The sequence below is a fragment of the Mirounga angustirostris genome, unplaced genomic scaffold (assembly GCF_029215605.1).
Source record: "Mirounga angustirostris isolate CCGP_5_RB_7025 unplaced genomic scaffold, mMirAng1.0.hap1 SCAF_10, whole genome shotgun sequence".
Lineage (NCBI taxonomy): Eukaryota > Metazoa > Chordata > Mammalia > Carnivora > Phocidae > Mirounga > Mirounga angustirostris.
In genome coordinates, this window is record NW_026991718.1 from 99,821,209 (window position 1) to 99,845,844 (window position 24,636).

Genomic DNA, 24,636 nt, shown 5'->3' on the forward strand with positions numbered 1-24,636 from the left:
ATAGAGTGAGGGCCCAGAAAGTCCCCTCTAGCTCCAAAATTCTGTTGGATCCTTGGTTTGTTCACAGGCCAATCTAAACTATTTGTGTGAAAGTATAGTTGGAAATCAAATTGCTCTTTAATTGACACTATAAATTAAAATTGTTAATGGTGGATCTCAAGTTCCTGTTTGAAGTAATTTGGCTGAAATCGTTATGGCAGTGACTAAAACTAGCTAGCAACCGCTTTCTTGGTTTTATGGAAAGACACCACTATATTCTTCCTTTCTTGCTTCCTTTGTTTTTTCTTTTAAAAAAGCATTTGTGTAGATAATATATCTAGAGATTCTCATTGCAATGTATACATAGAAAGATTTTATATAATAATCAAGACAGATGCCCCCTTTCCATTTACTCTAAGTCCCATTGCTCTTGCCAGAAAGAACCACTGCTGACAATTTGGAATGTGGCTTCATAGTCTATTCTGTTTGTCCATGTACCTCCCACCCCCACTCTCTCTCCCTCTCTCATCATTTTAAACAGTTATATAGAAGAGATTTCTAATATATTGTTTTGCAGAATGCTTTTCACTTAACATATCTTGATGCTTTTTAAAAAAAGATTTTATTTATTCATGAGAGAGAGAGAGCACAAGCAGGGGGAGGGGCAGAGGAAGAGGGAGAAGTAGGCACCCCACTGAGCAGGGAGCCCAAGACAGGAGCTTAATCCCAGGACCCTGGGCTCATGACCTGAGCCAAAGGCAGACACTTAACTGACTGAGCCACCAAGGTGCCCCATATCTTGATGCTTTTAATATATCAGTATGTATACATTTATAGCTGAATATTCTGTGGTTCCATAATTTATCCATTACCCTACTGAGAAAGATTCATGTTGTCTGTAATTCTTGTTTATATCATTTTCCCATGTGGGAATGCCTGTTTCTGTATACTCTGAGCATTTTACAAGATGCTATTTTTTCTCCTTTTGTGGAGTATCAATTTTTTTAAAGCTTTTTTTTGGTGGTTGCCCTACAGTTTGCAGTATACATTTACAACTAATCTAGGTCTACTTTCAAATAATACTATACTGCTTCATGGGTAGCGCAAGTACCTCAAATAAAAATTCCCAATTCCTCCCTCTCATCCCTGTATCATTGTTGTCATTCATTTCAGGCGTTATATAATCATATATAAATATACACGCATACATTTAGATACATTGTTGCTTTTATTATTTTGAACAAATTAATTGTTGAATCACTTATGAATAAGAAAAATAAAAGTTAGGGGTGCCTGGGTGACTCAGTTGGTTAAGTGGCTGCCTTCAGCTCAGGTCAGGATCTCAGGGTCCTGGGATCCAGTCCCACATCCGGTTCCCTGCTCAGTGGGGAGTCTGTTTCTCCCTCTGGCCCTCCCCCTGCTCATGCGCACTCTCTCTTTCTCTCTGAAATAAATAAAATCTTTAAAAAAAAAGAAAAAGAAAAGTTTATTTAACCTTCCCTTATTACTTCTCTAATGTTCTTCCTTTATATAGAGCCACATTTCTGGCTTATCAGTTTCCTTCTCTTTTAATATTTCTTGCAAGGCAGGTCTACTGGCAACAAATTCCGTTAATGTTTGTCTGAGAAAGTCTTTATTCCTCCTTTCGAAAGATCCAAGTTTGGTGGAGTTTATGTGTGTGTGTGTGTGTGTGTGTGTTTTGTTGTTGTTTTTTCTTTTGACACTTGAAATATTTCATGTCAGTCTCCTTTGTTCCATGATATCTGAGAAGTCAGATGTAATTCTTGTCTTTACTCCTCTGTGGGTAAGGTGTTTTTTCCCTTCTGGCTTCTTTCAAGGTTTTTATCTTTATCTTTGATTTTCTGTACTTTGAATATGATTTACCTGGATATAGTTTTTTGGGGGCATTTATCTTGCTTATTCTCTGAGCTTCCTGGATCTGTGATTTGGTGTCTGATGTTAATTTGGAGAAACTCTCAGTTGCTGTTTCAAATATTTCTTCTGTTCCTTTCTCTCCTCTTCTTTTGGTATTCCTGTTTTGTTTAGGTTACATCTTTTGTAGTCATTCCACAGTTCTTGAATATTCTGTTCTGCTTTTCAGTCTTTTTTCTTTTTGCTTCTTCAGTTTTAGATGTTTGCATATCCTTAGTGTTTTTGATTTCTAGCATTTCTTTTGTATTCTTTCTTAGACTTTCCATCTCTGTGCTTACATTATCCACTGTTCTTGCATCTTGTCTACTTTTTCATTAGAGCCCTTAGTGTATGAATTATAGTTCTTTTAAATTCCTTCTCTGATACTTCCAGCATTCTTGTCATATCTGAATCTGGTTAGATGCTTGTTCTGGCTCTTCAAACTGGGTTTTTGGCATTATAGTATGCCTTGTAATTTTTTCTTGATAACTGGACATGATGTATTGGGTAAAAGGAACTGTGGGAAGTAGGCCTTTAGTAATATGGTGATGAGGTATAGGGGGAGGGGAACATTCTATATTCCTATAATTATGTCCCAGTCCTTTATTGAGCCCGTGCCTCTGGTCTGTGAACTTTGCCAAGTGCCTCTTTGTTTTTTACCCCTACCTTCTCCTGTGTAGGTCAGAGCTGGCTGGAGTTGAGTATTTTGAGTTGAATTTAGGCTCTGATAAAACCCCACAGACTAGGCTCTGGTAAAATAGTTTCTCTTGAGGGCAGGCGTTGTTAATAAGAACAGAATGCTCTCTTGTATTAAAAATGGTTCCTTTTCTCCTCCTCCTCCTAGAAGCATGAAGGAATTTTTCTCCAATTTTCACTACTGTGAAAACCTGGTAGAGCTCCAGGAGGTAAAACTCACCGTACTGTCATCCCATTCATCAATGGGATGTTGAGGAATGGGATGCTCTCCTTCCCACACACACCCACCCAAGAGTTTTTAACTCAGGGACTTGGCTCCACTGAGAATCCAGCAGTTCTTCAGTTACAGTTCTGGTTTTCCTATCCTGGCACCACTTCTGTGGAGGCTTCTGTTCATGGTTTTGTGCTCTGATAAGTTGTGATTCTCTGTATCTGACTCTCTCCAATTTTGTGGGCGGTTGTTTACCTTGTGACCTCACTTCTCTGATGGATCTAAGAAGAGTTGTTGATTTCTTTCAGTTTATTCAGCTTTTCACTTGTTAGGATAGAGTGACAACTTCCAAGCTCCTTACATGCTGGACTGGAAACTAGAAGTCTCCTTCACACTCTTTTCTAATGGTTATTATCAACTTTTAAAAGATAGCCAAAGTCATGGATTAAAAAAATGATTTCCAGTTTTAACTCATCTTTTTTTGATGAGTGAGGTTGAGCAACTTTTCACTATAACTTGGCCTTTTGTATTAATCTGTGAATTATCTGCTCATAGCCCTTGACCATTTTTCTTTGTCTTGTTTGGGCGATTTTCTTTTAATTGACATTTAACTTTTATTAATAATAAAATTATCTACAATGAAAGATTGAAAAATGGTGTAGCAGTAACCATCTCTACAGAATTTTAAAATAACCCTGTCTTTTTTGAGTGGTGATATGTTTGATATCTGTGACCTTCTGCAGCAATAAGGGATCTTTTTAAAACTAATTTTACACTTATGATTAAATAATTTGTTTTTATGTATTTTTTCTAGTCAGTGACTTGTTATTTCCTGTTTTTTTGTAATTTGAAACAAACTCTGAAATTATCTTAAATGCAGGGCTCTCTAAAAATCTATTTTTGATAAATGAGACTTTAATGTGATAGAATGAATAGAGTAAAATTGAAAGACATTTTGAAGATTGAACTGTTTTTGTTTCCACTTGCATTACCAAGATCCAGAGCTTTGGTTTGACTTAATATAGGAAGCATGAAAGAGAATAACCAATTCATGCATTTTAAAAAAAAACACTGTTTGTGTAACATACAAAACCCATAAAATAGGTACTGTAAAAATAGTGCCTTAATAATACTTCATGCTAACCAGCTGATTATAGACTGAATGCTTAGTTAAGTAGGGAAAAGAAATAAATAGATTTCCTTTTTAGTTGTGCTTTTTAAGTGATTACACACACATTTAAAAGCTCTTACAATGATTCAGATGTGACTTTTCCTATTCATGGTTATCTTTGAATGAACTTGGTTTCATGAATTACTCTTTTTTTCCATGCAAACTGTGGCTGTACGTGTGGTGTGTGAACTTCAGGGTGGTATTATAGCTTCTTTCCCAGTTCTCAGCAAGTAATGCCACAGTACATTTTTCTAGTTGGTTCTGCTCACTACTAAATATAATAGTTGATAAAATGCTATCTGTAAATACCCAATTTCTTCTTCTCTTTGACTTTCTAAGCTAAGTTATTAGCTTAGTGTTCTCTCAATTTCTTTGAGGAATATTCTTGCACTTTATTGACATCATAGGTTTATTGTGAAATGCAGAATGCCATCAACAATTGAGGTTGAAGAGAGTCCCCTCTTGTGATTTTCTGCCAAATTGAGAGGTTATATTCAATAAATGTTTTCTTTTAATGACCAAATCTTAACTAAAACCCTGATAATTCCTGAGCATTAGCTTCCATAGGAAGAACAAAAGTAAGTTGTCATTACACATTTTAACCTTTTTGTGAGATCATTAATTATGTTTCATGAATTTTTTTATAATTTAGAAAATTTTAAAAATATACTGTTCTCTTCACCAGTGCGGTTTTGCATTTTTTTCAAGACATTTGTCTATTTTCTTTACATACATTTTTCTTTTTCAAATGCTGAAATCTTTTTCCTTTGTAGCTACCTGGAGTTTGAGGGACTCCTAAGAGAATTTACTCTTTTTATCTATTAAAAAATCAAACATGTTTCTTCTTAATTATCATAGAAAATGTGATACTTAAGTCTGTTGTATTCACATGTACAAATTGCAAAATTAGGAAAACAATAAATTAGGCAGCTGCCAAAGCATGCATTAGTCATCACAGTTCTTGGGCCTTATGCATTTATACTTTCAGAATTTTTAACATCTTTTTATTTAACAAATATTCATTGAAATCCATTTATGTACTTTGTTGGCTGCTATGAGAGAGTCACAGATAAAACAAAATAGCTTTGCTATCAAGGAACTTGCATTGTATGGGAAGAAAAAGGGCAGATGCATCATAAATAAAATATAAGATGCAATAAGTACCACACTAAAGTTCAGGAAATATAGGCACTCCTGTTCCTGGCAATTTTGTGAAGTGGAGATCCTCGAACCTTCTGATTGCAAATAATCCAACAGTGCTAGACAAAATACTAGCTGCAAAAATCACACTTTCAAGTTAATAGAAGAGAATTTTCATTTAAGGTAGTCCTAGATAAATGAAGCTTCCAGGGCTTAACAGAAGAAAATGAAAATCTTTCATGAAGGAATGCTCTTTCAAGTCAGATCTCAAAATAGTCCTCAAATATGAATCCAAAGTACAACCTTAAATTGAAATAAAACACTTTACCTAAAGGGGAGTTACCATGAGAGAGAGAGAGAGAGTATGTATGTCATAGAAACTTCAACCAGCTTGCAAAAGACTTGGCATATAAAGCATCACTAAATAGAAAATATGAAATAAGTATGTTGTAGACATTCATTTTTTTTTAAGTTTTTATTTTAATTCTTGTTAGTTAACATACAGTGTTATATTAGTTTCAGGTGTATAATATAGTGTTCAACACTTCCATACAACATATGGTGCTCATCACAAGTGCACTCCTTAATCCCTCCTACCCCAATCCCCTCTGGTAACTTTTACCATCAATTTATTCTCTATAATTAAGAGTCCGTTTCTTGATTTGTCTCTGTCTCTCTTCCCCTCTTTGTTCATTTGTTTTGTTCATTAAATTCCACACATGAGTGAAATCATAGGGTATTTGTCTTTCTTTGACTGCCTTATTTTGCTTAGCATTATATTCTCTAGCTCCATCCATGTCATTGCAAAATGGAAATATTTCATTCTTTTTTATGGCTGAGTAATATTCCATTGTATATATATGCCATATCTTCTTTATCCATTCATTAGTCAGTGGATACTTGGGCTGCTTCCATAATTTGGCTGTTGTAAATAATGCTACAAGAAACATAGGGGTGCGTGTATCCCTTTGAATTAGTGTTTTTGTGTTCTTTGGGAAAATACCCAGTAGTACAATTGCTGGATCATAGGGTGGTTCTATTTTTAACTTCTTGAGAAATCTCCATAGTGTTTTCCACAGTGGCTTTGCCAGTTTGCATTCCCACCAATAGTGCATGAGTGTTCTTTTTTCTCCACATCTTCACCAACACCTGTTGTTTCTTGTGTTGTTGATTTTAGCCATCCTGACAGGTGAGAGGTGATATCTCATTGTAGTTTTTATTTGCATTTCCCTGATGCTAAGTGATGATGAACATCTCTTCATGTTCTGTTGGGATCAGAATGTCTTCTTTGGAGAAATGTCTATTCATGTCTTCTGCCCATTTTTTAATTGGATTATTTGTTTTTCAGGTATTGAGTTTTATATGTTCATTATGTATTTTGAATACTAACCCTTTATCAGATATGTCATTTGCAAATTTCTCCTATTCTGCAGTTTGCCTTTAAGTTTTGCTAATTTTTTCCTTTGCTATGCAGAAGCTTTTTATTTTGATGTAATCCTAATAGTTTATTTTTGTTTTTGTTTCCCTTGCCTCAGGAGACCTATCTAGAAAAAAGTTGCTACAGCTACGTGAGTTTTCCTTTAGGATTTTTATGGTTTCAGGTCTCACATTTAGGTCTTTAATCCATTTTGAGTTTACTTTTGTGTATGATGTAAGAAGGTTGCCCAGTTTTTTTCTTTTGCATGTTGCTTTCTAGTTTCCCAACACCATTTAAATTGAAGAGACTTTTTCCCATTGGCTATTCTTTGCTGCTTTGTTGAAGATTAATTGGCCATATAGTTGTGGGTTCATTTCTGGATTTTCTCTTCTATTTTTATGCCATTCCCATACTGTCTTGTCACTACAGTTTTGTTGTATGGAATTGTGATGCTTTTGCTTTTCTTTTTCAAGATTGCTTTGGCTATTCAGGGTCTTTTGTGGTTCCATACAAATTTAAGAATTGTTTGTACTGGTTCTGTGAACAATGCTGTTGGTATTTTTATAGGGATTGAATTAAATCTTCAGATTGTTATGGGTAGTATAGACATTTTAGTGATATTTGTTTTCAATTCATGAGCATGGAATGTCCTTTCATTCCTTTGTGTTGTCTTCAGTTTCTTTCATCAGTGTTTTATAATTTTCAGAGTACAGATGTTTCACCTTGTTCCTTAGGTTTATTCCTAGGTATCTTATTATTTTTGGTGCAATTGTAAATGGGATTGTTTTCTTAATTTCTCTTTCTGTTGCTTCAGTACTGGTGTATAGAAATGCAACAGATTTCTTTTTTTTTTTTTTAAAGATTTTATTTATTCATTTGAGACACAGAGATACAGATACAGAGAGAGAACATGAGCAGGGAGAGAGGCAGAGGGAGAGGGAGAAGCAGGCTCCTCGCTGAGCCAGGAGCCCGATGTGGGGCTCGATCCCAGGACCCTGGGATCATGACCTGAGCTGAAGGCAGATGCTTAACCGACTGAGCCACTCAGGCGCCCTGAAATGTAACAGATTTCTGCACATTGATTTTATATCCTGTGACGTTACTGAATTCGTTTACTAGTTCTAGTAGTTTTTTGGTATAGTCTTCTGGTTTTTCTATATATAGTGTCATGTAATCTGCAAATAGTGAAAGTTTTACTTTTTCCTTACCAATTTGGATACCTTTTATTCCTTCCTCTTGTCTGATGCCTGTGTCTAGAACTTCCAGTACTATGTTGAATAAAAGTGGTGAGAATGGCTGTCTTTGTCTTGTTCCTTATCTTAGGGGAAAAGCTTTCAGCTTTTTACCATTGAATATGTTAGCTGTGGGTTTCTCATATATAGCCGCCTTATGCTGAAGTATGCTCTCTCTAAACCTACTTTATTGAGGGTTTTTTTTTTTTTTTATCATGAATGGATGTTGTACTTTGTCAAATGCTTATTCTGTGTCTATTGAAATGGTCATATGGTTCTTATCCTTTCTCTTATTGATGTAATAATGTATCACATTGACTGATTTGTGAATATTGAACCACCCTTGCATCCCAGGAATAAATGCCACTTAATTGTGGTGAATGATTTTTTTTAATGTACTGTTGGATTTAGTTTGCTGATATTTTGTTGAGGAGTTTTACATCTATGTTCATCAGAAATATTGGCTTGCAGTTCTCTTTTTTAGTGGTGTCTTGATCTGATTTTGGTATCAGGGTAATGCTGGCCTCATAGAATGAATTTGGAAGTTTTCCTTCCTTTTATAATTTTTGGAATAGTTTGAGAAGAATAGTATTAACTATTCTTTAAATGTTTGGTAGAATTTGCCTGGGAAGCCATCTGGTCCTGGACTTTTATTTCTTGGGAGTTTTTTTGATTACTGATTCAATTCCTTTGCTGGTTATTGATCTGTTCAAATTTTCTATTTCTTTCTTATTCAGTTTTGGTAATCTATGTGTTTCTAGAAATTTATCCCTTTCTTTTAGATTGTCCAGTTTGTTGGCATATAGGTTTTCATAATATGCTCTTATAATTGTTTGTATTTCTATGGTGTTGGTTGTTATTTCTCCTCTCTCATTTGTGATTTTATTTATTTGAGTCCTTCCTCTTTTCTTCTTGATAAGTCTGGTTAGAGGTTTCTCAATTTTATTGATTTTTTTCAAGAACCAGCTCCTGATTTCATTGATCTCCTCTATTGTTTTTTTTAGTTTATATTTCATTTGTTTCTGCTCTAATCCTTATTATTTCCTTCTTTCTACTAGTTTTACATTTTATTTGTTGTTGTTTTTCTAACACCTTTATATGTAAGGTTACATTATTTATTTGAGATATTTCTTGCTTCTTGAGGTGGGCTTCTATTGCTATAAACTTCCCTCTTAGAACTGCTTTTGCTGCATCCCAGAGGTTTTGGACTGTTGTGTTTTCATTTTCATTTGTTTCCATGTACTTTTTTCCCCCCCTCATTGACCCATCCATTGTTTAATAGCATGTTATTTAACCTCCCATACATTTGCGGTCTTTCTGGATTTTTTCTTGTGGTTGACTTCTAGTTTCATAGAGTTGTGGTCAGAAAAGATACATGATATGACTTGATTTCTTGAATTTGTTGAGGCTTGTTTAGTGGGGTAATATGTGATTTATTCTAGAGAATGTACACTTGAAGGCAATGTATATTCTGCTGTTTTAGGATGGAATGTTCTGAATATATCTGTTAAATCGATCAGTTCCTGTTTGTCATTCAAAGCCGCTGTTTCCTTGCTGATTTTCTGTTTAAATGATTTGTCCATTGATGTAAGTGGGCTGTGAAAGTCCCCTACTATGATTGTATTATCGATTAGTTCTTTTATGTTTGTTATTAACTGTTTTATGTATTTGGGTGCATCTATATTGGGTATATAAATATTTACAATTGTTATATCTTCTTTTTGGATTGTCCCCTTTATTATTATATAGTGTCTTTCTTTGTCTCTTATTACAGTCTTTGTTTTAAAGTCTGTTTTGTCTGTTATAAGTATTGCTACTCTGGCTTTCTTTTCACTTCCATTTGCATGATAGATGTTTCTCTATTCCCTGATTTTCAGTCTGCAGTTGTCTTTGGGTCTAAAATGAATCTCTTGTAGGCATCACATAGATGGTCTTGTTTTTTTATCCATTCTGTCATCCTGTGTTTTTTGATTGGAACATTTAGTCCATTTACATTCAAAATAATTATTGACATATAAGCATTTATTGTCATTTTATTATTTGTTTTATGGTTTCTGAAGATTTTCTCTGATATTTTCTTGTCTTTCTTTCACGATTTGCTGATTTTCTTTAGTGATATATTTAGATTTCTTTTTCCTTATTCTTTGCATATTTATTAGTGGGTTTTGATATGTAGCTACCATTAGGTATATATATATCTTCTGCATATAGCGGTCTATGTTAAATTGGCAGTCGTTTAAGTTTGAACCCATTCTTTACTCTTTTCCTCCTCACATTGTAGTTATATGTTGTTACATTTTACATCCTTTTATTTTGGGAGTTCCTTGACTGATTTTTTACAGAAATATTCATTTCTACTGCTTTTGTGTTTCTTACCTTTATACTGTCACTTTTGGTCTCTCCTTTCCACTCAAAGAGTCCCTTTTAATATTTATTGCAGGGCTGGTTTAGTGGTTGAACTCCTTTAGTTTTATTTGTCTAGGAAACTCTTTATCTCTCCTTCTATTTTTGAATGATAGCCTGCTATCAGTCCCTTGGCCAGGGATTTTCCCATTCAGCACTTTGAATATATCATGCCACTCCTGGCTTGGAAAGTTTCTGCTGAAAAATCTGCTAGCCTTATGGTTTTTCCCTTGTAAGTTACTGTCTTCTTTTTAATTTTTTAATTTTTAATTTTTTTTATTTTTCTAAGTTTTTATTTAAATCCAGCTAGGTAACATACAGTGCAATATTAGTTTTAGATGTAGAATTTAGTGATTCATCACTTACATACAACATCCAGTGCTCATCACAAGTGCCCTTCTGAATACCCATCACCTGTTTAACATTCCATCACCTACCTCCCATGCAGTAACCATCAGTTTGTTCTCTATAGTTAACAGTCTGTTTTTTGGTTTGCCCCTCTCTCCCCCACCCTTCCATGTTCATTTGTTTTGTTTTTTAAATTCCACATACAAGTGAAATCATATGGTATTTGTCTTTCTCTGAATCACTTATTTCACTTAGCATAATACTGTATGGCTCCATCCACATCATTGCAAATGGCAAGATTTCATTCTTTTTTATGGCTAAGTAATATTCCATTGTACATGTATATCACATCTTCTTTATCTGTTCATCAGTCAGTAGACATTTGGACTCTTTCCGTAATTTGGCTATTGTTGATTATGCTACTATTAAACATTGGGGTGCATGTATCCCTTCAAATCAGTATTTTTGTATCCTTTGCATAAGTCTCTACACCTATTTTAAAAATCAATGTTTAGGATGGCAGTGAAGTAGGAGGGTGACCTGAGGCTCATTTTATCCTACAAATATAACTAGGTAACTATCAAATCATCCTAAATACATCAGAAACTGACCTGTAGGCTGGCAGAACAAATTCTACAACTAAAGGTAGAGAAGAGGCCACATCAAAGAAGGTAGGAAGTGTGGGGAGGCAGTTTGGGAGAGAAAGGGAGTGTGGTGCTGGAGGTAGGGAGGGAGCCATAGTCATGGAGAGTGGTGAGAGACAGACTAACACACAGGGGTGCACAAAGGGAAAACAAATCCCCATGGTAATTGCCTTTGAAAGTGAGAAGGAATGAATTTCATAACATCTGGCAACCAGTGAGGCTGAAAGCCTGGAATTTTAAAGGTCAGCAGGCTTGTCTGGGATAGACTTCGAGAGAGGCAGGCAAACAACCCCTTGGACACACAGCATGGAAACAATGATCTGAGGAGCACCTGGGACACACAGTGGGGAGGGTGTTTGCTCATCTTGGAGCATGTCCCAGAGAGTCAGCATTCACAGAGAGACCCTTCCAGAAATAAAGGAACTGGCAGGTGCCATTTCCCTCCTGTACCGCTTGGCATAAGCACAGGGCTACCTGTGGAAACCAACTCAGGGTTTAGAGTTTGATAGAAGACTGGCATCCACAACTTAACTTTGCATAGTATATAAACTTATTGAAGATTAATACTTTGCTTTTCATCTTTTCTTCTTTAGCTAGAATATATCTCATAGAAAGTCACAGAGTTGCAAAGCAAATCATATTTTTCTTCCTGTGTAACAAAAGATACATATGTAGAATCCTAGAATATTTCTAAATGTGTAGAAGTTTTATAAATCAGAATAAATTTAAATGAGAGGATGGAATGGAGACAAAAAAGAAAAATAGCAAGTAACTGTAAAGATGACAGTAATTTTATTTTATTTATTTAAATTTTTAGACAGTCATTTTAGAAATGAACATGGTTTTCCAGGGGCCTTCAAGAATGTTCTTTAGGAAACCAATGGCAAAATTGAATGCTTTTTACTCGTCTCTTTCTGAGGAGTTGCTGTGGTGAGCTTTGAAATACTTCTCAGAGTGGTCTCCTTTATTTTTTTTTTTTTTAAACAGAAGTTTACAAAATAGTTATATATCTTATTTAAGTCAAGATGCAGAAAGGTTGTGTAGGAAGGCTAGGAGGTCCCATAATAGGAAGAGGGATTAGATAATATTCAGTGGAACTGTTAAAAGTAGTAAAAATTTGAGACATTATTATTATTATTATTATTATTATTATTATTATTATTATTATTTTGGCTAGAAAGGATGGTTAAAAATCACATTTATTTTTTTTAAGATTTTATTTATTTATTTGTCAGAGAGAGAGAGAGCACAAGCAGGGGGAATGGCAGGCAGAGCAGGCAGAGCGGACAGAGGGAAAAGCAGGCTCCTGACTGAGCAAGGAGTCCAATGCAGGACTCAATCCTACGACCCTAGGATCATGACCTCAGCTGAAGGCAGACACTTAACCAACTGAGCCCCAGGTGTCCCAAAAATCACATTTATTGACCTGGACAATCATTTTGAAAGTAAATAGTTCACTTGCTTATTAAGTTGCATAACACCTAAGTTTGTTTCTTCAGTACATTTTGAATGTAAGAAACAGAAGCATCCCAGTTTCCAAGAAACCCAGAAGTTACCTTCTGTGATATGGCAGATGCATTGTTCCTAAAGGAGAATCTTGGGATAAAACTGGGTCGGGGTGTTCTGGGCAGCCTCAATCAGTTTTCTCTTCTTTTTCTGCTCTTACAAATAAGAAACAAGAAAAACTTGTTTTTGTATTAAATTACTAATAGAATTGATCAGCAGCAGACTAACAATAGACTTACCAAGATAAGTGGAAATGGGTAGCCAGAAGCAGAAATGTAACTTTGCAGGGCTTTGCACATTCACAGCTGACCTTGGTTTTCTCCCTGTGGCCTAGGTTTCCTATTTATACAAGAGCTGTAGCCTCTTCCTACATCCCGGAAATCCCAAATATTTTGGATACTTCGAGATTTTTACATAGCAGAGGATGATTTGTCCATAGTTCTTAGTAGATGTGTTCTTACTCACACAGACCTTTGGGGAAACAAAGAAAAGACTATTTAAATTAGCTACCGAATTTAGATAACTGGAAGTAATTTGGTAATATTATTTGGTTAGTAAGCAAAAAGCACCGTACTAAAGAGGAAGAACAACAATAGCACCTCTGTAAACATGTTACATCAAAAAGAATCATAGTTTTGTTGCTGGTTTATTTGATTTCAAAGGTGGCCAGATGTAGGGACTGTAGACTTGATTATAGAAGTTGGTACCATCACAAAATTGGGAGCTGCTGAGCTTTTCACAATAGGTACTTTATTTTGCTATTTATGCTAAAATATGTTTATGAAATAATTAAAACCACACAAGGCATTTGTTTTATCCCATACAGAAAAAATATAAAGATCTTTGTTTCCATTAGCTTTTTTTTCCCCTAAGGGTACTGATTAGGTGATCTAAAAGCTTTTTTGTCTTTTCCTTTAGTTTGTGAGCATGTGGACAAAACCAGTAATAATAGTTATAGTAAACTCAGAGCACAAAATTATAATGTCACAAGAAGGAAAGGAAAATGAAATCATACGAAGCTGAAGGCTGAGTTGTTCAGTATATTGATTGGTTAGTTTGAACAGACCTTGTAGTACGGTTGGTGGATGTGGATAAATAAATAAATCCATATATTATAATGCTCATAATAAATTGTAGAGTTCTTTTCATGGTTGTAAAGTTGCTTCTCCATATTGTAACCTAATTTTTTTTATCATCAGATATTTGAGAGTAACTATGATTTTAGAATCTGTGAAAACCACATATTCATGAAGGAAGAATAGAGTGTATGTAAACAATATTATTATGGACCTTTTATGAATGTGGTAGAACCCAGTTCATTCATTAGCATTAATCGTGGGAAGCTTATGTGGAGCGCTTCTCACAGTCCATCTGAGGCTCAATTACACTGCTGATTTTCTGCTATGTTACCTTGCTTCTGGATTGATTTTCAGTTTCAGGTTGGGTAAGCTCTGAGTATTTTCTTTGTTTGATTAAAGTAGCAGATTTATATTTATTTAAAACAGTTAAATCAAGTAGCAGTCTTTATTATTTGAGTTTGTGATTTGGAATTCTGTAATTGTATTTTGGGGGCAAATTTTGAGTGTGTTTGCTGTAAGTGTGTGTGTGTGTGTATGGGTGTGCCTGCATGTGCTTACATGTATATGCACGTGTGCATTTCCATTTTTTTTTTTAAGTCAAAAATAATCCTGCCTGTCTTCCTTCCCTACTTTTCTTTTCTTCCTATAAAGTATAGTGTTCTCAAAAGCTTCTTGTTGTATTCTGTAATCACTTAGATACAAAAATGCAAAACAAGTGGCTATTTTATAAATATTAAAACCTGTATTTAAAGACTCCAACCCAAATACCGATCAACTGACAGCCAATAAAAATGATGTAGGAAACTACCTTTGGATGAATAATTTTGAAAACATGGCACTTTAAACAAAAACATTTAGGTGTGATTAGCCTTTGATTAAAAAAATACTTTGGGAGACATTTGGAGAAGTTTTAAGAGATTAAATGATAATACTTATTATTCATAAAAATTACTAATTAATAGTCTTGTTAATTAGAACCATTAATAGTCTTAGGCATAATAATATTCTAGTTAGTAAGAGAATCTCTTTCTTTTTAGGGGGGTCTATTACACAGTATTTAGGAGAAAGGCTTATAATGTTTTAAACTTACTTGCAAATGGCTCAGGAAAAATATTTGTATGTGTAATGCTTTTGCACTGTAGACTGATGGTGACACTGTAGGGTAATTGATTTTCTTTGTAGAAAAGCTTATGATAAAATTAACAACTCTTTGGGACTTAAGTTATAACAAAACTTTAGCATTTAACAAAGTGGAGGGAACAGAACTGGTCTATAGATCCTGAGAAATTAATTGCAATTATAATTCATTAAACAAATCAAAACTTACATTTAATGAGAAATATACAGAAAATAAATGTGTGTAACTTTTGGATGTGCATTTATTTGGCAGGACAATTACCTTTAATAAGAAGGCACATAAATATAAATGTATAACTTGTACATTCATTTTTTATTTTTGGATTTATGAAAAGCCTTCAATATTTTTACTTGTCAGCTTGTGCATCCAATCTAAAATCCATCATATTGTCACATTTTAAAATATTGTGAAAGCAGGCAATAAAGCACATAAACTGTTGGGGGGTTACACTTATCACCTCCACGTGCCAACTTTTATAGCCTATCAGAGTACTTGTGGCACATACTGTGGGCTGGTTTGTCCAGTAGTCCTTCTGAGCTTATTTTGCCATTGCATGACTCTAATATACTGTAAAAACTAAGTATTTATGTTTTAAGACTCCTTTTCAGAAATAGCCATACAATATAGGTCAGGCTAATGAGATACAAGTAAGAGTCCACTTGAGGGTTGCTGGGACAGTATTTTCTTTTCTTGATTAAAAGTGATGACATCACCTCCTTTACCTTCTTCCTGTTCTGAATATGGATGTGATGCCTGGAGTAAGAGCAACCATCTTGTTGCCGTAAGGTAATGGACAGGATACTCACAGAAATAATGGCCTTGACACTGTAGACATGCTACCACAAATGCGGAAGCTACTTTCCTCCAGACTACTTGTTAGCTGGGAGAAGTAAACTCCAATTTGTTTAAGTCAAAATAGGTCTGTGTTTCTGGTAGTTTTTGCTGAAAAAACTCATAAATTGTTCCTTGTGTATCCTCAGGGAGTATTTGTGAAATGGAAAATGTATTAAAAATCTGGTTACCCATTTATCTTCATACTTTAGTGTGTGTGTGTGTGTATGTGTTTGTGTGTGTGTGCACATCAAAATACGTACATACATACTTACATAAATGGGAGGATGCTCTTGTTTGAATACCTAATTGGTTACTTCATCCTCTGTTTTTGCTAATAGAAGCATGTGTTTGCTCAAGTGTTGAGTGACCATGTGCTTCATGAAGTTGATGGGGGAGGGCAGGTTGATTGTTATATTCCAATCACTACCCTAATACATTAACACAACTACTGTGTTAGACTATTAAACTTAGAGTGGATTATTCTGGCAGCCAAATGCATCAACCTCTGTGCTTAATTATTACAGATCTATATGACCTGGTGGTGTCTTTGTCCTTCCACAGGTTTATGCTGTATTATGCTATCAATCTGTCTATTTGGTGCAAAGTTAATATAATCACATGATGCAAAATTCAAAAGATACAAAAGATAAAAAAGTCTCTCCCACACTCTGTTCTTCAGCAAACCCAGCTCCTCTTTGTAGTGAAAACCAAGGTAATTTGTTTCTTTGTATGCGTCCCAAGAGATCCCATGCCTTTATGCCTGGCATCATGGTGTGTGTGTTCTTTTCTTGCCTTTTACACAAATGATAGCAGCATAGCTATATACCAATCTTTCACTTAGCTTTTTTCACTGAATGTATCTAGGTAATCCTATCTGAGTTAGTGCATGAGGAGTTTCTTTATTCTTAACAGCTATATACTATTCCATTATATAGATGTGGTGTAATTTTTTTTTTTTTTTAAGATTTTATTTATTTATTTGACAGAGACAGACAGCGAGAGCAGGAACACAAGCAGGGGGAGTGGGAGAGGGAGAAGCAGGCTTCCCGCTGAGCAGGGAGCCCGATGTGGGGCTCGATCCCAGGACCCTGGGATCATGACCTGAGCCGAAGGCAGCCGCTTAACGACTGAGCCACCCAGGCGCCCGATGTGGTGTAATTTTATTATACAGCCTCTTTATAGTGGACATTTGGATTGTTTCAGTCTTTTGCTATTTGCTATGGCCACAGCAAATGACCATATATATCAATTCATCTAACGCATTTAAAGTTTGAAACAGTATGTATAGGGCTACTTAAAATTTTTTTATTTTGGTTTTTAAAGATCAACAGAGTGAAGAGGTTATGACTGGAGCAGGGATTGGAATAGAATGAAGCAAGTCATTTTTGAGGGGAACATTATGGACCTGTTAGTAGTCCCAGGAAGGTGGTGCACAAGAGTTCCTGTCTAGACCAACTGCAATATGAGGCCCTTTGTGGTGCTCATCATTGTAAAGGATATTTTAAAGATTTTTATAGGTTTGGATGAGGTAGGAAAGAGTCTTTTATTTTCTCTTATATCAGTTGTAGTTATTCACTTATAATAATCCTACATAATTATATAGCACTTCATACTTTTCCAAGATTTTTTCTAATACCCTGTTTCAGTCCATCTTTTAGTACTTAAGGCTAATGTTGAATGAGTCATCTCCTTTTAGTAAATGATTAGAAAACTCAGAACCAAAGATCATATATCAACTGGGTGACCTGCATCCAGTTAGAGAGTTAAGCCTACAACCCACATCTACTAATTTCCTGGGATAGGCACAAAAAAATGATGTGTGTGTGTGTGTGTGTGTATGGGGGGGCATGCACTTCAACACTCCTCTCCCGTGTCTTCTGATATCAGAGCCCATTGTTTACTGGGAGGAACCACTGAGACCCCGTTTGGATGGGGCTGACCCATTTCCCATGCCACAGGGGTGGGCGGTGACCCAGTCTAAGTCAAGCAGTATAATCCTCCTTCTGACTATGGTGGTTGGTTCCAGAATGAGCATGGTATCCAAGTCTGGCAAATTGAAATCCTCCCTGGGCTTTTCTACCAAAGCTATATAGAAGAGCCATCTCTTTCTCTTTAAGTTGTGAGTGATAGGATTAATTTAGGGGCTGTCAGTGGTGTGGAACTGACATCTGAAGCTAGATAAAATCTCCAGAATTCCTAGTTATCTGAGCTTGGGAAATGATCATTTTTGGATAGGAACAAAGCTTTTCTAATTCATATGCTGTCTATTCTGTGTGGAATAGCATGTTGTGCCTTTTATTCTGTCTTTGAGTGGGGAGTGGCATGAGAGAAAGTCTATTGAAGTGGAAGTCACAGGATCGGTTCAAGTCTCTGTCATGCCACTTGCTGGTTTTTAGGATCTTAGATGACTGATTTTCTCTTTTTACAAGCTACTTAATAGTGGCTTAACCAAATATTCATTTTCTTTCTTTAAAAGCCACTTATCATGGCTTAACCAGAGATTAGTTTTTCCTTTTATAACAAGACATCTGGAGGACCTGTGCCTCAGCTCCACAGTGTCTTCAATGTACCTGCCTCCTCTCCTCCTACTCTCTATCCTTAGGGTGTGGCTCTCACCACTCCTGGGTATCGCATTTGCATTTAAAACAGGAAGAGGGACAAGGGTAATGAACAAAAAGAGTATGCCACCAGTCAACCCTCTTTAAAGGACTTTTCCTAAAATGCTCTCCACATGACTTCTTTGTGTATCTTATTGGCCAGAAGTGTGGCCTGTGGTCACTTCTAGGTATAGAGAGGCTGAGAAACATAGATTCTTAGCTGTACACATTGCTGTCCCCTCAATAAAATGGGCTCCTTTTAGGTAGAAAGGAGAAAATGGATGCTAGGTAAGCATCTATGTCTGCCACAGGGGTTAGATTGGATGATTGGTTTAGATGGCCCCAGCTCTAGCAGTTATGAACTCTGTTTAAAAAATTTTGGTAGAACTGGGATTAAGGCCTTAATGCTCAGTGCAACAGAATAACCTAGATCAGGATTTGGCAAATTATGGTCCACATGTCAAATCCTGCTAGCCACTTGATTTTGTAAATAAAATGTTATTAAAACACAGACACTCATTTGTTTACACATTGTGACTGCTTTTACATTACAATGGCAGAGTTGAGTAGTTGTGACTTAGATCAGATGGCCTGCAAAATTTGAAAATGTTTACTATCTGGCTGTCTACAGAAAAAAAATTTGGCAATCCCTGGCCTAGATGATTCAGAAAAGCCCTTCCATCTTGGTGCTTCCAGAAACATGCATTTATTCCTTTATTCAATAAGTATTTGAACATATAGTATATTTCAGGCATTAGATCAGGTACAGGGGGTATAGCAATGAATAAACAAAGTCCATGTCCTCATGGAGCTTATATTTTATCAAGTCAGGCAGACAGTAAATAAATAGGTAAACTTCTCATCTGTCATATAGTCGTAAGAGCTACAGAGAAAAATGAAATTTTTGAACGTGGTCAGGGAAGACCTCCTTTAGGAATGTGACATTTGAACAAAAATCCAGAGGTGAGAGATGGAACCATGTAGCCCATGAAGGGAAAAACCTGCCAGAACAACATGTGCTAAAGAGGTAGCAATGTGTCTGTGGAGGTTGAGGAATAACAGGAAGGCCAGTGTGGCTGGAGCAGAGGGAACAAGGGGGAGAGATGATTAGGGAGGAGCTCAAAGAGGTAGTAAAGACCATTATGTAGAAACTTACCCATGGAAATTTATAAGAAGAAGAATAACATGACCTGATTTACATTTTAACATGGTCATTCTGGCTACAGTACTGACAATAGACATGGAGGGCAGGAATGGAACCTGGGAGACCAGTCAGATGCTCTCAGGCAACATTAGGCAAGAGATGGTAGTGGCTTAGACTAGAGTGATGGTGGTGGAAGGGAAAGAAGTGGTTGGAATCTGGCAAGTTTTTGAAGGCAGAGCTAACATAATAGCTACTCAATTGATACAGAGTGTAAGAAATAAAGAGAGTCAAAGATGACTTGGCTTTTGGCCTGGACAAATGAATGAAGTTTCTGTTTATTGATGTGGGGAAGCCTCCAGGGAGAGTAAGTCATGGGGGAAGATCAGGGGTTCCAGGCAGTGCTTATTAAATATGCAGGTGGAAATGTTAATTAAGCAGTTGTATATTCAAGTCTCTAGTTCAGAGAGAAGGCCTGTGCTAAAATAAACCTGAGAATTAAGAGTTTGCAGATGACATTTTAAGGTGATAGACAGATGGTGAGGGACCCTGGAATCACTTGAGTTATGAGTGGGAAGGGATAGACAGGCACAGCCATTGACCTAGGAGGAACATGAGCAGTTCTTTTGTAGTAATATTCGAATCAAGAAGATGTGATGAGGATGTATGGAGGTTCTCTCTCTCACTTTTGTTTTTCTCGGGGAATTGGGAAGCAAGGTCAGCTCCAGAGTTAGGATGGAGGAGGAGATACTGGAAATTTGAGGAGAAATGAGAAATGTATGATTTCTGGGCAGCATTGAGGGCCCAAACTGAGGTTAGTGATCATGAGTGGTTAGCATGGTAGTGCCATTCTCCAGTCAAATTCAGCTTAGGGGTATAGGCATGGAGTAGGATTTAACTTGGAATTTTGCCAGGTGAGTATGATGGTCAAGAGCAGGGCAAAATAGCTGTTTTTGCAGGGCATTAATTATAATGATGGACCAGAGACTTTGGCCCACTTAAGGGCCAAAATGAGAATTTGAGGTGGGTGAGGGACAGATTGAAGGATTGTTGGAGTCTGGGTACCAGAGGGTGTACACTAGAAAGTTAGGGGGAGTGAGATGCTTGCAAGTGAGGTCTAAAAAAGAGGAAGTTGTTGGTAATCACAATATGGTATAATAGAGTGAGTGGCTGACAGAGAGTAAAGGACAGGATTCTTGGGAGAGAAGAGCTCAAAGAATTGAGAGCTCAGAGATGGAAGCATAATCTCCATACCTTGAGATCACTAGCAGTTATGGCAGGACGGATGTCAAAGAAACAATGATCTAGGAACATAAATCTTTGAGGAGTGATGGGGAGAGACCTCCGGGGGCCAGTGGATGAACTGTCACATGGACAAGTCTGATGATAGGAAGCTCAAACCTGGTTAAGAGTCTGTGGGCAGTCGTGAGGAGAAAGAAAGATACCACCCCACTCCAGGCATGACATGAATATTTTGTTGTTTCCATGAAACGCTTTACATTAATATAAATTTCAAACCTTGTGTGCCCCTAGTAAGTGTAGCCATGCCAACCGTTTGTCACAATAAAAATGAAGAGAAAAATGCACAGTTTTCTGAATACACAAGTCCTGACATTGTATGTTGGCTAATTTACCTGAATGTTTTGAAATCTGTTTTTTGCTGAATTGTGGCATTAACTGACATGAACATGAAACAGCCACAGGGCTCAGGAGTCCTGAGATGGAGTCCAACCAGATGGGTACAGAAAGTGAGTGATTCTTTTCTTTAGCCCAAAAGTTGATGCATAAATTTAAGTATGAAAATGAAAAATTTGAGTTACTGGCACTACCCTCTTTCCTTTCAGGGTGCTCACTGTCAAAACATGGCTCACTCAACTGTCTGCATAGATCTTGCTATTGTTAAAAGTGACCCTGAAATGTGTTTTTTTGAAACTTTTTGGATTCACCACTGTTTCTAATATTAACCTTTTGGTTGCACAGTAGATTAAGGTTTTGTGCATCACCACTGACCAGGCTATATTTAGTTGTTTGTCTTGGTGGGAATGCATAATTGAAAATGCACAAATGAAAACATCCCTCTGTTCCCTCTTCAAATTTAGAATTTTTTATGAGTCTCACAACGGTGCTACACTTGATTTTTGTGTTGTTGGACAGTTTTGTGGGTGGAGGATCTTTTTGCTCTTTAGTAATTATCCCCTTCTGGGAGACAGGTCCAAAATAGACCTTGCTTCTATGGAATTCCCCAGATTCTTAGAGTGACATTTCAGTGTTTATCTCAGCTTATTAACATAGCAACTCTCTTTATGAAATTGTGAGTGTGTATATATTTGTGTATATGGATAAACTTGCTTGTGGAGTTCCTAAAATTCTTAAAAGTGACATTTCATCTTTATTTCAGATTATTAATGGCTATTTATGAAGTTGTGATAGGTTTATATAGTCATCTGTATTATATGTAATACGTAGAATATTTTTCTTCATTTAATTTTAGATTAATTTAAATCCTTCAAGTGGATCTACAATATGGTTTTATGTTTTTGTTATTTTCTTCTTATAAAAATTCTATTAAAATGGTTTTTGAGCATAAAGGGTTATTGATTGATAATTTCCTAAAGCCCCCTGTTATATGTACGCCATACTGTTTTTCAAATTTTATTTACCTAAATGATCAGGTATAACTCACAGAACACAATTTTCATCTTTCACCCTTCTCAACATGTTATGGACAAAAAAACTGGTTTTCCTAATGGGTTATATTGCTTGTCTTTTCCCAATAGGGGCCTACTTTAATTTTTGGCCCTTTTCTCATTACAAGCTTTTAAATTTAATTTTATCTTATTATTTCATTACTTTATTATTTTATTTTTCCTTAGGGTTGCTTGAGTTTGGCAGTCTACTGCTGATTCTTCTGTAAGTTAAAACAAAGATGACTGACAAATCAATTTGGTCTTTCAGTGCCATTGGTAACATATTAATTCTAGTAGAGATCCTTTTACAAATACAAATGAAGGAAAGGAGTTAAAAATTTTTGGTTACCGGGTGCCTGGGTGGCTCAGTTGGTTAAGCGACTGCCTTCGGCTCAGGTCATGATCCTGGAGTCCCGGGATCGAGTCCCACGTCGGGCTCCCTGTACATCAGGGAGTCTGCCTCTCTCTCTGACCCTCCCCCCTCTCATGCTCTCTCTCTCTATCTCATTCTCTCTCTCAAATAAATAAATAAAATCTTTAAAAAAAATTTTGGTTACCTTTGCTGTCTTTCTAGCTGTTCTGGAATGAATAAGATCTCACTCTTCAAGAATGTTCTTAAAAATTAAGAAATTCATGGCTCTCATTTTTGCCTGTTGGCCAGTCTTTAAGACACTTATGGTTTACTTCTGTAGTTTCTCTTTTTATTTTATTTATTAGACGTAGTAAAAGGTTATCCACAGCCCAAGGCTTCTAGGCATGTGTAGACTGTAAAAGTCTACAATTAAATCAAATAGGGCAGCTGAAATTCCACAACAAAGATGAAAAAAAGTTCTAGGGCTTTATTTAGTGAAGAATGACAAGCTGAAAAATAGATCCTGCTCAGCACCCTACAGTTAACAAATTAGAGTTCTGCTGAATTAGGACGCAAAGGGAATTCCAGAGATGAACAAGGCCATGATGGACCCACAAAGGGAAGGAAATTGGGGCAGTAGACCAGGAAAAGAATTTAACAGGAAACGGTAGACCTCGCTGTGCCCAGGATTCTCTGACAACTGTCCTCAGGGCCCTGCAGTGGATCTTACATAATGGTAAGGGGACATGTAAATAACCTGATTGAAATGACAGGTCTAGGTGTATGACTGCATATACACATTTCCAGTGTGGTACATGGGCCTCCTCATGGAGAGCAGTGACCCAAATGCTCTCCTTGGCAGAGCACCTGCCGTCAGTCCCCAGTGTAATTTCTTCTTGTCCCACTTCTATTCTAAGCAGTATCTGCTGCAGCATGTACTCAGTATGGCGGTGAGGGATGTGGTCCATTTGCCACCTCACTGGACCTTGGCAAGGGGGCTATCCAGGGAACTTGGGGATATCTCTGCACTCACTGAGAAACTCTCACCTGGACTACCATAGAAACATCCTCAGCAGTCTTCCTGCTTTTTCCCATGACAACTACCCTCAACCCAGTCTATTCTCCACATAGCAGCCTGTTCCAGTTCCTTCTCTATTGCTTTGATGGCCCTCCATTGTAATGAGGATAAAATGCAGACATTGTCTCATGACATCTCTGATGTGATTCCTGCTTGTTCCCTCAACTTCATCCTTGGTCATTCTCCTCCCTTGCTCATTATGCTGGCCTTTCTGGTCTTCTTTTTGTTTTTTGTTTTTGTTTTTGTTTTTACAAATTCTCAGGTTCTTTCACACTTCAGGACCTTGGCATGTGCTATTTCCTGTCTGGAATGTTTCCCTTTCCAATCTTCATCTGGTTCCTTTCTCCTCATCTTTTAGTCAAAATTAAAATGCCACCTGCTGTGAGATGCCTGTGAACAATGGGTCCTACCTGCCCCTATTAGTCTCCTTCTTAGTCCGCTGTTTGTTTCCATTGTGGAACTGTCACAATTATAAATAATGTGTGCATGTATTTTCTTGTTTGGCTATATCCCCCATCAGAATGTAACCTCCCTGTGAGCTAAGACCAAGTGTATCTTGTTTACCAATGTAATCCAGCACTCAGAACTGGGTTGAATATGTAATTAATAGGTAAATGAAGGAAAAGTAACACTGATATTCACACACTCTTACAGATGATCAGTCACCTTTTGTTGCCCCCCTTCCCTTTCAGTATAGCTTTTTTATTTTCCTTAACCCAATTTATATGTGTGACACTCCCAGCAGGAACAGAATGCCTTGCAACTCTCATTGTGGGAGCTCTGGGGGTCTAGCAGTTTCTTTCTTGACTTTTTGAAACAACTAAAAATATTACTGGAGCTCTGTTAGGAAATTAAGTCCTTGGTTAATGTGACCACTGTTATCACCTTGCTAAGCAGATCTTGGAGATGGTACTACTTTCTTTTTTTTTTTTTTTTAAGATTTTATTTATTTGCGAGAGAGAGAATGAGAGACAGAGAGCATGAGAGGGAGGAGGGTCAGAGGGAGAAGCAGACTCCCTGCTGAGCAGGTAGCCCGATGCGGGACTCGATCCCGGGACTCCAGGATCATGAC

At 36.6% G+C, this 24,636-nt stretch overlaps 1 protein-coding gene and 1 long non-coding RNA gene across 13 annotated transcripts in view; one reads left to right on the top strand and one right to left on the bottom strand.

Annotated features, from left to right (window-relative positions):
- Window positions 1–12,964, bottom strand: part of LOC135361785 (uncharacterized) — a 72,089-nt gene extending 59,125 nt beyond the window's left edge. Inside the window, exons 1-2 of one of the 2 annotated variants that reach the window (XR_010405774.1) lie at window positions 12,898–12,964; window positions 12,709–12,808 (exon numbers count right to left, since the gene is read on the bottom strand). This is a non-coding gene — a long non-coding RNA (uncharacterized LOC135361785). Of the gene's footprint in view, window positions 1–12,708; window positions 12,814–12,897 lie in introns of both variants that reach the window. The other variant, XR_010405773.1, reaches the window with a different exon arrangement.
- TASP1 (taspase 1) overlaps window positions 1–24,636 on the top strand; it is a 303,482-nt gene that overhangs the window by 196,197 nt on the left and 82,649 nt on the right. The window contains exon 12 of one of the 11 annotated variants that reach the window (XM_064572811.1): window positions 22,321–22,610. The exons of 9 other annotated variants lie outside the window; for them this stretch is intronic. In XM_064572811.1, coding sequence (XP_064428881.1) covers window positions 22,321–22,361 — 41 coding nt within the window. In that variant the 3' untranslated portion in view covers window positions 22,362–22,610. Of the gene's footprint in view, window positions 1–21,144; window positions 21,219–22,320; window positions 22,611–24,636 lie in introns of those variants that run through there. One more of the 11 variants, XM_064572810.1, reaches the window with a different exon arrangement.